Below are 13935 nucleotides of genomic sequence, written 5' to 3' on the forward strand. Positions count from 1 at the left end.
TACAACGTAATGTTTGGAAGAGAATTTCCTCGTTACCAGTAGGCATTTTGCCGACTTCCCCGGGGAGGCTTGTCCCTGCATCTGCACGGTTTCTGCTGCATGACTGCAGACGCTTTGTTTATAGAAACCTGCTGTTTCTATGTTCACTTTTAAAAATGAGGTGTAACTTACAGGCAGCGGAAGGCACAAACGGCCCTCTCTTTTCAAGCAAGAAGTCTCTGTCGTCTCTGTCACCCATTTGATGTTGGGCTTTTAGTTTATGTGGCTCTCCAGTGTCACTTTATAGTAAGGACGGTGTGGTCAGCTCTGCAGAGGGAACTTGGCAGCTGTGTCCCTGGGGGTCAGCGGTTTAGCTGTGAGCCGGCTCCCCGAAGGTACTTGCACGTGTCTCAGCACACGCTACTCGTAACGTTCACTGAAAGAGTCAATTTGTTGTATAAGAATAGAAATTGAAGTTTTCGAAGGCGACTAACGTTAGTATTTTCATGGCAAAATCTGAACATAGGTCGGAGGCGAGCGTTAGAGACCTTGAGGTCGGCACCGTCAGTCCCTGGCCCCGTGTTCCGTCTGTGCCTTCAGCCACGGCTCTCCTGCGGCTGTCTCACGGCGAGCTCTAGACGGTTTTCCTCGGAATATTTCCATATATGTCTCTACAGATGTCTTCTCGGGTGTCCCCTGTCCCGGGGGTGTTGTGCAGACCGCCCTGTGCCCTGTGTGACGGCCTCTAGTTCCATGTGGCTTTTTAAATTGAAGTTAAAGTTAATTAGAATTAAACGTAACGAACAATGCTATTTTTCATTTGCACTGGACACACGTCAGCTGCCCCCGTGTTTGGTGTGGCCAGTGGCCGCCCTAGTGGGCAGTGCAGATGGCTGCCCCTCATCCCAGGAAGTTCTCCTGGACTGGGCGTGGTCAGACCCCGTGGAATAGACTGCCTTCCGTCTGCCGTTTGTCTGTCAGTGGACATCTGGGTTGCTTCTGCTTGTCCGCTGTTTTCAGTACTGCTGCTCCAAGTGTTTTGTGTGTGGGTTTCTGCTTGGACAGGCGTCTTCGTTTCTCTTCGTGTTCATGCAGCAAAGGGACCTGTGGGTCGTACTGTGACTCCATTTAACCTTCTGAGAAACCAAGCTCTGCTCCACAGCAGCGACACCATCGCACATCCCGCCAGGCGGGAGCGTCCTGATCGCTCCTCTTCCTCCTTAACACCTGCAGTTGGCCCTCGTTTTGAGTCTCGCCGCCCTAGGAGGTGCTCTCTCCTTGTGGTTTGAGCTGCGCTTCCCTCCCGACTGCTGACGTCAAGCGCTTTTCTCGTGCCTGCTGGCCGTTGGTGCATCTTCTTTGAAGAAATAGGTCTTCAAGTCCTTTGCCCATTGAAAATTTGGGTTGTCTGTCTTTTTATTTTTGAGTTGTTAGAATTCTTTATATAGTCTGATCCCTAATTGGATATGGGATTTGAAAAAACATTTTTCTGTCCTGTGGGTGTTTTTCTTAATGGTGTTCTTTGAAGCACAAAAGCTTTTATTTTATCGAAGTCCAGCCGATCTCTTTTGCCTTTTGTCTTCTGTGCTTTTAGCGTCATATCTAAGAATCCTTGGCCAAATCCAAGGTCATGAAGATTTACTCTTATGTTTTCCTCTAAAAGTTTTATAGTTTTAGCTCTTACATTTGGGTCTTTGATCCCTTTCGAGCTACTTTCAGTGTGTGGTGTGAGGTAGGGGCCCAACTTTGTTCTTTCGTGTGTGGATCCCAGTTGACCCAGCACCATCTGTTGAAAAGACCCTTCCTTCCCTTTGAGTGGTCCTTGGCACCCTTGTCAAACGTTTACATTTTTAAAAACAAAGTCTTTGAAACCTGGTGTGTACTTTACACTTACAGCAGATCTCAATTTGGACACCAATTCTCATTATAGAAATATCTGGTCTGTATTTAGATTTCACGAAATTTATAGTTGAAAAAGTAGATTTCACATACTCCAGTTGTTCTAAGCACACTGAGAAGTTTTCCAAAAAATTGAATTACTAGTTTTAAAACTGAAATTCAAGATAGTTAAATGTAAATAAAATTGGAAGTCACTACACATGTGCTGCCTTTGTCTCTGTAGCCCCGTGCCCCTCTGGTCGCTCACGCACCCCTCCCTGAGTACTGTCACAGCCGCGTGGTCGGGCGCAGGTGGTGGGAGCGGGAGGCCCAGCAGGGCACCTCATCCAGTCCTGAGGGGTCGATCCCTTTGGAGGGTCTCTGCCCTGTCAGCCAGAGAGCTGACGTTTGTCTCGAGGGTCAGTGTCCCCCGGGTCTCGTCGCTCCGTCAGCCCAGATGTGGGGAGTGCTCTGTGCGCCTGGCCATGCCATGCTTAGTGCCTCTCCGTGGACGTTCCGGTCGACCCTGTGTCCTCTCTGTCCTCACCCCATTCAGTGGGGCTGGCTCCTTTTTCTCTGGCCTCAGGTGCATTCCCACTTCCTGCAAAGGCCCCTGGTCTCTTACAGAGCCTTCTGATCAGCGGGGTGAGGTCGGCTCTCCTGCATTGCCTCTGTGAGGCTTGGGGGACGTAGGCTGGTCTAACTGTGACCAAAAAGGCTAGAAGCACATGAGTTTGTGTCCGGTTCCCACCGCCCCTTCCCCTGCCCAGACAGGACAGTGAGCGCCTTGAGAAATCGGGCCCGTGTCTTCAGGCTTCTGGTATTGTCCATAGCTGGTGCACTGGGTCGTGTTGGCGAATGCCAGCTGCCCCAGCGAGTGTGGGTGGGGGACCTGGGGCAGCTCCGTCCGGGGGCACGTTCTGTGGTGACGGGAATGCTCCCCGCTGTCCAAGTACGTGGCCCCTTAAAGCATGTGTTTGTTGGGCCCTGAGATGTGGCTGGGGTGACGGGGAGCTGAATTTGTATTTTGTATAAGTGAAGTTTAAATTGCAGTAGCTGCTGACTGTCGTGTGGGGCAGCTCAGATAGAGAGTGAACTCAGTAACCTGAGTGTCAGCCGTCCCCCACGTGGACCCTCTGTGGCCACACCGCGTTCCCTCCAACCAAGCTCTCCCATCTCCGTGATTTGTCATGTCAAGGATGATCTGTGCGAAGTCCATGACCTTTGGGGAGGGGCCTTCTTTGCTCCTCACGATGCCCTGGAGATGCATCCGGGCGGTTTCGTGGTTGCACTCACGTAAGGGCGTACCATTCACCCACTGAAGGCTTGTTGCAGTTCTGATAAAGATCCCACTACGGTATCGGTGGAACTTGGCAAGCTGACCCTACAGTTCTCAAGTGAGCTGTAGCTTCTCTGGTTCATTCGTTTACCACCTGAGGCCGCGGCGTCACCATGTGCTGCCCTTCCCGAGGGGCTTGTGTTCTCCTGGGAAGATAGACGCAGCCAGCCCTGGGACCGCAGGTGGCGGCTGTGTGGAGCTGCAGGGGCGGCAGAGAGGAGAGGAGGTGTGGTGGGGGCCTTGGGGCCTCAGGGGAGGAGGATGTGCAAGCAGGGGGGTGGGCAGGGGTCACTGCGTGACTGCCGAAATGCCGGCAGGATCCAACAGAACCTGTCGAGGTTGTTCAGTGAACGTGGGAGTGGCTCCAGATGTCGGGTGGGAGTGTGGTTTCTCTGCAAGCAGGCAGCCTGGGGAGCCCCTAGCCTGTGCTGGTGGAAGGTGGGTGGTGAGAGTTGACATAGGGCGGCAGGCCCGTGGGAGCAGGTGCTGGGCTTCGGTCCTCGTGAGGGCGGGCCCAGAGCAGGTCGGGCTAGCAGGCCCGCTCCACGGCGCTGCGGTGGGGTCGCGAGCTGGGGGTGTGGTGGGGGTGGACACAGGCAGGTTCAGCACCCCTCGCTGTGGTGTGGGCCGTCGGGGGGCCGTGTGTCCAGCAGGCACAGGCTTGGAGGGTGGGGAGTGTGGCTTAAAAGCCTTTTGTTGAAAGCACGCTTTTTTAGTGAGGCAGACGTTGCACGCAGTGGAATGGGCAGGTTGGGTCTGATGCGTTCGGCTGGATGGGTTTTGCAGGTGGTGCACACTGGTAACGCTGTCACCACCCAGACAGGTTCTGGCCTTCTCAGGGCTCCGCGCGGCCTGGCCTGGCCTGGCCTGTCCCGGGAGCGCGGCAGCTTGTACTTTGGAGTCTGGCTTCTTTCCCTGGTGGGAACTCTTGAGGGACTCACCGGGCCCGTGGTGGTTTGCGCTTCCCTCCTTCCTTCCTTTCCTCTGCGGGCGGCCTCTGTCTTCCTCCCGTGGACGTTTGGGCTCTTCCCAGGCTCTGACCGCTCTCCCCGATGACGAGGGAGATTGCGCCTCTTGTGCTGCCCAGTGGCCAGTTGTGAGTGACTTAGGCCCTTGGCCATTTTTCTGTCGGGTTGTGTGCCTTTTTTTTACTGATCTGTAGGAATTTGTTGATACATCCTGCTATGAGTCTTTTTTGACTTGAAAATATTTTGCAAATATTTTCTCCTGTCTTATGGTTTGCCTTGTCACGGGTGACTTTCAGTGAACAGAAATTCTAATTTCAACAGAGACGGAAGCACCCTTGTAAGTTAGTGTGTTTTTGTATCTCACTTAAGAAATCTTTGCTACCCTGAGTCTTGAAGTTATTCTCCTGTTTTCTTCTACAAGCATCTGTTTTACTTTAGCCTGAAGACTACACTCTCCCTGGAGCTGAGTCTTGTGTGTGGGATGAGACCAGGCCAAGAGTGGGTTTTCTTTCTTTCTTTTTTTTTTTTTTTTGCACGGATGTGTGGTTGACCCAGCGCCCTTTCTGGAAATGGCTGCCCTTTGTCCACCGTCAGTCGGTGGATTTCGTTGCCCGGGGGCTGCCCTGCATGTGCGTCCCACTCTCACTCCAGCCCCAGGTGGGGAGACCGAGAGCAGCCGGCCTGCCCCCATCAAGGATGCTCAGGGGAGTGGACTGCAGGCCGCGTGCTGCACGGGCTGTCCCTCGGCTCTGGTGGGTGGCATCATGGCGGGTGTGGCGGGGCCGGGCCGGCCTCGGTGCCAGCCTGTGGTCTTAGCACCCCCTGCTATCCCAGGGCACGTTCAGAGGTGGCCTCGTCTGGTCAGGGCTCCTCAGCACGAGGCGGGCTGTACAGGCCCGTTCTGGACGTGGAGGCCCACAGAGAGGCCCGGGGCTAGCCCTGCTCCACTCCCCAACACAGGCGCTGTCCACAAAAGCCACGTCCTCTGCTGCCCCATGTGGCCGCCGTGGGCCTTCACGCTGAGGTGGAACTGGGCCTCCTGTGTGGAGCCACTGGAGCTCTTCCTTGATGGACGGTGCTTCTGTTCAGGTTTCCTGCTGTGTGGGGACGACGGCCCTGGGAAGGTGCTTGCTCCTGGTGCTCACCTGGGGGACAGCGGCTGGCCAACCCGGCCCGGGAGTGGGCGACATGGGGGATGGGGGCACTGGGAGGGCTGGGGGGGTTGGGGTCGCTGGTGGAGGTGGGAAGGCAGAGACAGTTGAGCAGCGATGGCTCCCAGACCCCACAGGATGGTTCTGTGTCCCCACAGCACCGGGGGCTTGCCCCAGAGACCCAGCTGGATGATGGCGCCCCTGGGGCTGGGCAGGGGGAGCCCGCAAAAGCAGACACAGGCGAGCAGTCCCAGCTCGCCAGGCTGCCCCTCAGGCGCCGTGGGGGCAGATTGCAGCGGAGACCCCGAGCAGCCCTCAGGGGGCCTGGCCAGGGGGCTGGTCCGTGCAGGAGAGGCCTGAGTGGGGAGGCCGTGAGGGCGGCCCTGGCTGGCTGCGGGGAGGGCTGCCTGGGCAAGAGCCCACGGTGGTATGCTCGCGGCTTCCGATTCCCTTCCCTCAGCTGAGTGTTGTTCGGCTTTTAAGAATCTTGATTAAGGGGCACCTGTGTGGCTCAGTCATTAGGCGACTGGGATCATTAAGCGACAGGGTCCTGGGATCGAGCCCCGCATCGGGCTCCCTGCTCAGCGGGAGGCCTGCTTCTCCCTCTCCCACTCTCCTTGCTTGTGTTCCCTCTCTTGCTGTGTCTTTCCCTGTCAAATAAATAAAAAATCTTAAAAAAAAAAAGAATCTTGATTAAGAAAAAGATGTATGCTGGGGTCCATGCTTTTCCTTTTCATTGCCAAAAAATGCAGTGTTGGGGAAAAACAACTGACCCGCAGGGATGAGATCATCGCTCTACCCCTGACTTCGTGCTGTTGAGAGTTCTGCGTCCGCATCCATGGTATTCATACTGGTTTTTCTTGTCACTTGCAGCGTTCTGCTGGGACACTGAGCAACAGGGGTCATTTGTTCCCTTTTGAGAGCAACGGTAAGTGTTCGAAGCCCTGACCCGTCCTCCAGAGCTGCTGTGGCCGCGGGCCGGGGACAGTGCGTGGAGGGTGTGGACGTGGACCTGGAGTGTGATGCCCAGCCTGCTGGGCTGGCGGTCGGGGCGTGGCCCGGCCTCTCCCTCCAGTGGGGCAGGCGCCGGGCCGCTGGGCCCTCCCGGAGAGGTGCCGGCTGCGCGAGGTCGAGGCCCGCCCTGTGGGGCCCTGTGGCCACTGAAGGGAGAGCAGGGCGGGGTGCGCGTGTAGCTCCCGTGTGGCCCACGTTGGGCCATCGGTGCGTGTTGGGGCTCTGCCCCCCACCACCTGAAAGGCCACCCCAAGTGTGTGTGTGTGTGCAGAGCCTGCTGCCCTCCACTCCTGGTAACCTCGGCTCTGGATGACAGGCTGTGGTGAAGCGTGTTAGCTGGGGTCTGACTCGAGTGCAGGTCCTCCCTCTGCCAGCCCTGGGCACCACGGCCATTGGCGGGAGTGCTGTGTTAGGTGGCTCTCCCGACTACCAAAGTGAAGGTTTTTTTTACCAAATTCTTGTGTGAACGGATGGAGGTAGGAAGTGTGAGCCCAGCACCGGGCCCTTGGCACTGTGTCCTCAGTGGGAGTGCCCCCCTGCACATGGGGCCAGTCCTCAACAGGGATTCCCAGGGGGTCTGACCCTGCCTCTTTGCTGCCCAGGGTCACCCCAGGGCCTTTGCTCGTGCCTTTCCCCACAGGGGTCCTCTTCCCTTGGGTCCCACTGCCTCCATGCCCAGTTTCCCAACCGGTGGTGACTGCGGAGTGGCCGGAGTTGTGGGGGCTGCTGAGCGGACTCTCAGCCGGTCAGTGGGAGTCAGGGTTTCATGGTGCACCTTGCTGCCACACGAGGAGTCCCAGGAGACCCACTCACCTGGCTCCGCCCCCAGCCCCCAATGCAGCAAAGCTCGTGATGGCGGCCCTGATGGGTGCATTCGGGGTCTGGGCACCCAAGGGGTGTGTGGAGGAGAGTCTGAGGAAGGGCTGGGGTGGGCTCCTCCCGGGCATTGGGGGCAGGCCGGCAGAGGGAGCCCCTGGTGCTTGCATGGTGTGCGCTCACATGTGGGTCTGCGGGTGCGCATGCTGGCCCCGGACTGTCAGTGTCTCGTGTGAGCCTCCCAGTAGCCACGTGACGAGAGGAAGTGGAGGCTGGGGGTGGGGTCCTGGCCCCGTGCACGGTCCCTGCCTGCCGTGTGCCGTCGCTGTGCCTCCAGTTTCGGGAGGCTGAGAGCTGCCTCCCCGAGAGGAGGTGAGGGGCACCGGCCGCCTGGAAGCAGCTGCCTGGTGGGCGGGGGTCTCGCGGGTGAGGTCGCACACCTGGAGGAGGCCTGGGCCATAGACAGAGAAGTGGGTGACGCAGGGCAAGTCTGTCCATGAACCGGAAAGGAGAACGGTGTGCTCCGGTCATCTTCAGGGAGTGGGGAGCTGGCCTCGCTGAGACGTGTCCTCCTTGGAAAGTGAGGCTGGCTCCTGGGCTGAGCTGACCGGGGGGAATGCAGGTGGGGCTGGCGCTGACCGGGTCTGTGGCCGAGGAGCCACGTGAGGCTTAGTGTCAGGCCGTGTCCCCAGCCAGGCAGGGGCCTCGGGGCCTGGCAAACACTGTGCTTTGTCTCCTGCTCACCCGTCTCTTCTCTTTTGTGTTTCCTCAGAAGACAGGCGCCCCTGGAAGGTCTTAAGTGGAGGATGGCCCGTCGGGAGTCAGACGGCCACGGGCCCACGCGGCCCAGACACAGGCCTGGGTGCCGTGAGCGCCACAGACCTCAGGGAGAGCGCAGGGCCCCCCTTGGCACCACCCACCAAGCGCCACTGCCGCTCCCTGTCGGAGCCGGATGAGCTGGCACGCTGCCGCTCCGCCTGGCGTCCCGGTGGCTCCAAGGTCTGGACGCCGGTACCCAAGAGGCGGTGCCAAGTGGCGGGTGCGCCAGCCTGCGGGAAGGCCCGGCGGCCAGCTTGCCCGGGAGTGCCACGCTGCTGGGCTGCGCCCCCCCGGTGGCCGGCCCCACCTCGCCCCCCGCGCCCCGGCCGCCTTCAGCCGGCGGCGGCTGCCCGGACGGCCGTGAGGGCGGCTCGGGCCCACCCTGGCGACCCGCAGGGCCCTGCACTCTGTCCTGCAGGCGCCGCCTGTCCCTGTCGCAGGAGCACCTGGTGCAAGTGGGCACAGCCCCGCCCTCCACCGGCAGCAGCGCCTCGTCCACGCCCGAGCTGGGCCGGCGGCTGGGCCTGCTCCGGTGCCGCTCACAGCCGTGTGCTGGTCGGAAGTGTCGGCGCAAGCGCAGGCGTGAGGAGAGCGCCCACTGGCCGCGCCCGTCCTTGGACTTTCTGAAAATGAAACGGGTGAGGCCCGCCTTGTTTCTGCTGCGCTCACCTCGCGGGTGCCCCTCTGCGGCACGGGGCAGCTCTGCGGCCAGATGGGCCCACCCCGGCCTCCGTGGTCTGCGCCCCTCGGCGGGAGCCCAGCTGCCTGAGAGGGCGCTCTGGGCCTGGCTGGGCCTGAGGCTGCAGCGTCCCCAGCACCCTCGGCCGTGTTACCTCCCGCCTGGGCGGGGGTGAGCCGTCCTGAGCCCCGGGCGTGTGTGCGCATGCAGGTGCATGTGCACGTTCCTGTGCAGGCAGACATCTCGGGATCCTGGCCCCACGAGTCCCCGTGGCTCTCGGGTCCCCTGCCCTCCCTGGCGTGGGACGGCCATGACCACCTTTCCGTATGGGAGGCCGTGGGGCAGAGTCGGCAAGCCGGGGTGCGGGACAGGCCAGTGAATGGGGTCCAGCAGTCAGGCGGGCAGGCCGGCCAGACGCAGAAGGGCAGGGTGCAGAGTCGGGCGGGGCGCTGGCGCCAGCAGCCCCAAGGGAAGGAGCCCAGGAGATGGGAAGCCTGCTTGTCTTTTTTTAGAGCGAGAGCAAGCGAGCGCGAGCACATGAGCGGCATGGGCGTGGGTTGGGGGAGGGGCAGAGGGCGAGGGAGAGAGAATCTCAAGCTGAACGCAGAGCCTGCCGTGGGGCTCGATCTCATACCCCGAGGTCCTGACCTGAGCCGAAACCAAGAGTCGGACACTCAACCAACTGAGCCACCCAGGTGCCCTGCTTGTCTTTCTAAAACGTTTTCCCTCGTTGTTGATGTTTTGTTGGGTGCCCTCTGCCCCTGGATCCTCGAGGTCCCCTGAGCCTGCCCCAGCATCTGACAGCCCCTCTGCCCGAGTCCCCAGCCTCACCGGGCTGGTGCCTTGCTTAGCCTGGCACCCCACCAGGGTTGCTGCATCACAGCCCACATTTAGCCCACATGGCTTCCACGGATCAGGCATCCAGGAGCAGCTCAGCTGGGCAGCTCTGCTCAGGGTCCCCTGCACGCTCGTGCTCCATGGGGCTGTGTCACCCGCAGGCTCAACAGGCCAGATGAGCCACTCCCAAGCCATCACGTGTGAAGTTTGCTGGGGGCTCACCGGGACACCATCTCGGCCTGGGATGTGTGTGGAGGTGAGCAGACCTGCACACACACTGTCTCTGGGGCAATCTACTAGGGCTTCCTGAAGTTACCCTTTTCTGGGAAATGGCATTGCATTTAAGGTGTCAGTTTGGGGCACAGAGTTGCCCATTGTATCTCTTAGAGAACTTTTAAAATGTTTACTCTGGTGCATTTGTAGCTGTCTCTTTTATTCCTGATGTTGTGAATCATCAAACGTATGAGCATAGAGACGTTATTAGCAATTGTGATAGCTGATGAACACTTCTGATGGTGACCTGGGGGATGGAGGCCAGCACCCAGCCCAGACATCGGTCGGGCTGCAGCCCTGTCCTTCTCCAGCTCCCGGCCGCCTCTGGAAACAGAGGGCATCTCAGCGTGATGCTTTCTACTTAGACCGTCTCTGGCGCCCAGCGTGCGGTCTTCCGCCCACGGGTCTGCGGCTCTGCAGAAGCCGGCGGGTGTCTGACAGCTGGCGCCATTCTGACACCAGCTGCCCTGAGTGCAGACCCTGCAGCCTCACAAGACCACCCCTGCTTCAGACGCCTCCCGTACCTCCCACCCACCATCTACAAATCGGGGTTCCCACGACCCCCTCCTCGGGTTCCATAATTGGCTAGAACGGCTCGCAGAACTGCGGGAAGCACCTTATACTAACTCGTGACCCGTTTGTCATGAAGGACACAACTCGGGACCATCCGGACGGAAGAGATGCGCAGGGCAAGCAAGGTATGGGGCAAGGGGCGCAGAGCTCCCCACCCCGCCCAGCACCCAGACATGCTCCCCAACCTGGGAGCCCTCCAGATCCCCCCCCAGCCCCTGGGCAGGGAATTCATGGAGGTTCCACTACCCAGATGCGACTGATGAGCTCGCTGGCCACTGAGATTGACCGCCTCTCCATCCCCTCTCTGTCCCTGGAAGGGGTGTGGGGGTGGGGGACTTAAAGTCCAACCCACTAAGCCCGGTGTGGTCATTCTGTCCACTGCCCCATCCTGAAGCCCACTAGGGGCCCCCAGGGGTTACATTAGCATAAACCCAGGTGTGGTTGAATGGGGTTCGTTATGAATCACAAAAGACACCCCTCAGCCCAGCACTCAGGAAGTTCCAAGGGTTTTAGACGGTGGGAACCAGGGGTGGGCAAAGGCTAAATGCGTACCTTTTACTGTATCAGCAGGTATGGGAAACTCCGTTGTCTTAAACGTACAAAGGGGTAGAAGCAGCAGTCGAGCTGTTAAGGGCTAAGTGGCTGGGTTTGGTGACTGATGTTTTGGGCGAGACCCGTGGGTTTCTCTGGGGCACAGCGTGTTCAACTTGATGTCACCTACAAGTGGGATGGGCACTCGTGGGTATTTGTGGTTAGTGTATAAACGCAAGGGAGCAGGAAACTTAAAAACACTTCTGGAAGTGTGGATGTGTCCCTTGAGTGCTGGAGGACAGGCTGTGGGTAGGCGGCTGGCATGCGTGTGGGAGGCGGGCGCGGGCCATCGGGCTCTGGGGGCGGCTGGGGATGCAGAGGCCCCAAGCGTTGCTGGGCACCACGTGTGTGCCCAGATGTCCTGTGCACCCTCATGTGCTTTGCTGCCCAGGGGTGGGGGGTCCGCTCTAGGAAGCGTGTTGCTGGTTGTGGGAAGTGGGCACATCCTGTCAGGTTCGTAGCTGGAGACCCCGAATGTTCCCTTATCTTGAGGTGGTTTCACATGGACACAAGCCTTCTCAGAGCGGGCCTGGGCAAAGCACAGTGGGGGAGACTCAGGGCAGGATGTGGCAGGGTTTCAATGGCTGTCCCGGGGCCTGCCTTTGGATGCGTCTGTTGTCCATGTGAAGGTGCGGCTGTGGGCAGTGACAGGAGCTTCTTGGTGGCTCTCGCTCTCTGTGCAAGCGCAGGCGGGACCGCATCCTTCCCACGTGTGCGTGCCCTGGCCTGAGGCTCCTGACCTCAGCACGCCGGTTCTGTGCCTTGACTTGAAGCCAGGGGGAGCACAGGGTCCTTGACCGCAGGCCTGGACGTGGTGCGCTGGATGACTGAGCAGCCCACGGCCCTGCCCCCTACAGCGGGCACGTGGCGGGGACGGCCTAGCAGCCCCTGTGGCTTGGCTCGAGGGCCACCCTCCTCTGGGCCAAGCATGGCCTGAGGGCTGGCTTTGGTCAGCGAGGAGGGGGCACTGCTGCCCCCTGAATCCTCATTCTGGGTAAGCAGTTGTTTCCACAGAAAAGCCTATAGAATTTTTTTTTTTTTATTTTATTATGTTAGTCACCATACAATACATCATTGGTTTTTGATGTAGAGACCACGATCCATTGTGTTCGTATAACACCCAGTGCTCCGTGTAGTATATGCCCTCCTTAATACCCATCACCGGGCTAACCAATCCCCCCTCCCAAGCCTATAGAATTTTTAATGTTTATTGGCAAGCCTAGGTTTCAAAGTTGAAATTAAAATATCATTATGGAAAATGTGCCAATCAGTCATGGTTCCAGCAGAGAATGGGCACAGGTGCTGTTTTTTTATGAAATTGTGTGTTTTCAGGGCTTTCAGAAGCTTTTGTGATGTGCAGGAGATCTTCAGCTTTCTACAGTGTGATTGAGAAGCTGCTCCAGCCTGTGGTTTGGACACGTAGCTCCCTGCCTCTGGCTCAGCGTGGCCTCCGTGCCAGACTCAGCAGCCAAGGAGGGTGTTTGCAGTTGGGGGCGGACGGCGGCGCGTTCACACACTTCAGCTGCCTGGAGCCACCGGCCTGTCCTGCGTGGCCTGGCGGGCCTGGGGACCCAGAGCTTGTTGGTCAAGTGTGGGTTTCTGTCACTTTGCCGCAGAAGCGTGTTGGTTCTTGCCTATTTTTGTCACACACATGGTGCTTTGGGGGCTTTGGCAGGGATGCTAGCTGTGACTCTTCTCTGCGGGAGGGCCCCCTCGCGAGGACAAGGGCACCAACTCGCGGCCCGAGTGCACGGCTGGGGGGTGACTCGTGGCATCTTGTCCCAAAGTCCCCGCATAGATGGTTGAATGAGATAGTTGTGAAAGAGGACGCAGCTAGCGAGCAGGTGTGTCGGCTGGGGTTGGACAGATTGGGGTGTTCACGACCCTTTCATGACCGTCTAGACCAGGGTGGGCAGAGGCCTGAGCGTGTGGGGCGGAGGAGGGAGACCCCGTTCTCCAGGTCAGGGAGCGTAGGGGTGGCCGGCGGGGAGGCCGGGGACACGCGGGTGAGCGGGGCTCTGCAGGCGGAGGGACCCCTTGTCCTTCAGGCCGTTGTGGTTATTGGAGATTTGGGACTTATGAACAGCCCGTGGCATCCGTGGCCCTAGAGTCAGGGGCTTGCCGTCCTGTGGCTGTGGCCACGTCTTGTGTGCTCTGGCATGCTCGCTGCCGCGCTCCCCGGGGGCTCGTGGCGGAAGAGGCGCCGGAGAACACGTGGGGTCTGCAGCTGTCGCCACCGTCCAGGAGGCACGGTCGGCAGCGCAGCCGCTGGGGTGTCGGGAGTGCGTGCGCGAGTGTGCACATGTGCGGGGCCTGGCGCTGCCGCCCGCTGGCTTTTGGGGTGGGGAGGCCGGGCTTGGTCGGGGCGCCTGCGGGGTGGGGCTTGTGCTCCATCTTCTGAGGGCCTGTCCCTTCCCCGTGTGCTTTGGGCTCTCTCAGTCTGAGCAGCTTGTGTCCGCACTTGACGTCTCCTCTGCTTACGCACCAGCATTGCCCGAAGCTGAACCGTTCTGTGGTAGGTGTATCATGCCTACTCTACTTTCCTCCTGTTCTTACTCCATCACCGTATTATTTTGTTACTTACATTTAGGTGGAAGGTGATGAATATGAACACTGCACCGTCCTGTGGGCAGAGGGAACTCCAAGCAGGCCTCAGGATCACACTCCGGTCCCCACTTCAAAGTCAGTGCTGGGGTCAGGGGTGGGCGCTGGGGTCGGGTGTCCGGTGCGGGCACTGGGGTGAGGTGTGGGCGCTGGGGTCAGGTGTCAGGTGTGGGCACTGGGTTCGAGTGTCAGGTTGAGTACTGGGGTCAGATGTCCGGTGTGGGCGCTGGGGTGAGGTGTGGGCGCTGGGGTCGGGGTGTCAGGTGTGGGCGTTGGGATCAGGTGTCAGGTGTGGGCGCTGGGTGGGGTGTCAGGCATGGGCGCTGGGGTCAGGTGTGGGTGCTGGGGTGCGGGGTCCGGTGTGGGCGCTGGGGTCGGGTGTCCGGTGTGGGCACTGGGGTCAGGTGTGGGCGC

The 13935-nt window shown here is 59.6% G+C and overlaps 2 protein-coding genes across 5 annotated transcripts in view; both read left to right on the forward strand.

Moving 5' to 3' along the window:
- The window catches only part of FAM53A (family with sequence similarity 53 member A), a 20839-nt gene that overhangs the window by 1881 nt on the left and 5023 nt on the right, over positions 1-13935 (forward strand). The window contains 3 exon segments of the mRNA XM_021677734.1: positions 6182-6243; positions 7921-8172; positions 8175-8602. Of these exon segments, the coding sequence (XP_021533409.1) occupies positions 6182-6243; positions 7921-8172; positions 8175-8602 (742 nt within the window).
- CTBP1 (C-terminal binding protein 1) overlaps positions 1-13935 on the forward strand; it is a 372880-nt gene that overhangs the window by 1508 nt on the left and 357437 nt on the right. The gene's annotated exons all lie outside the window — the stretch shown is intronic.

Source organism: Neomonachus schauinslandi, chromosome 2 (assembly GCF_002201575.2).
Source record: "Neomonachus schauinslandi chromosome 2, ASM220157v2, whole genome shotgun sequence".
Lineage (NCBI taxonomy): Eukaryota > Metazoa > Chordata > Mammalia > Carnivora > Phocidae > Neomonachus > Neomonachus schauinslandi.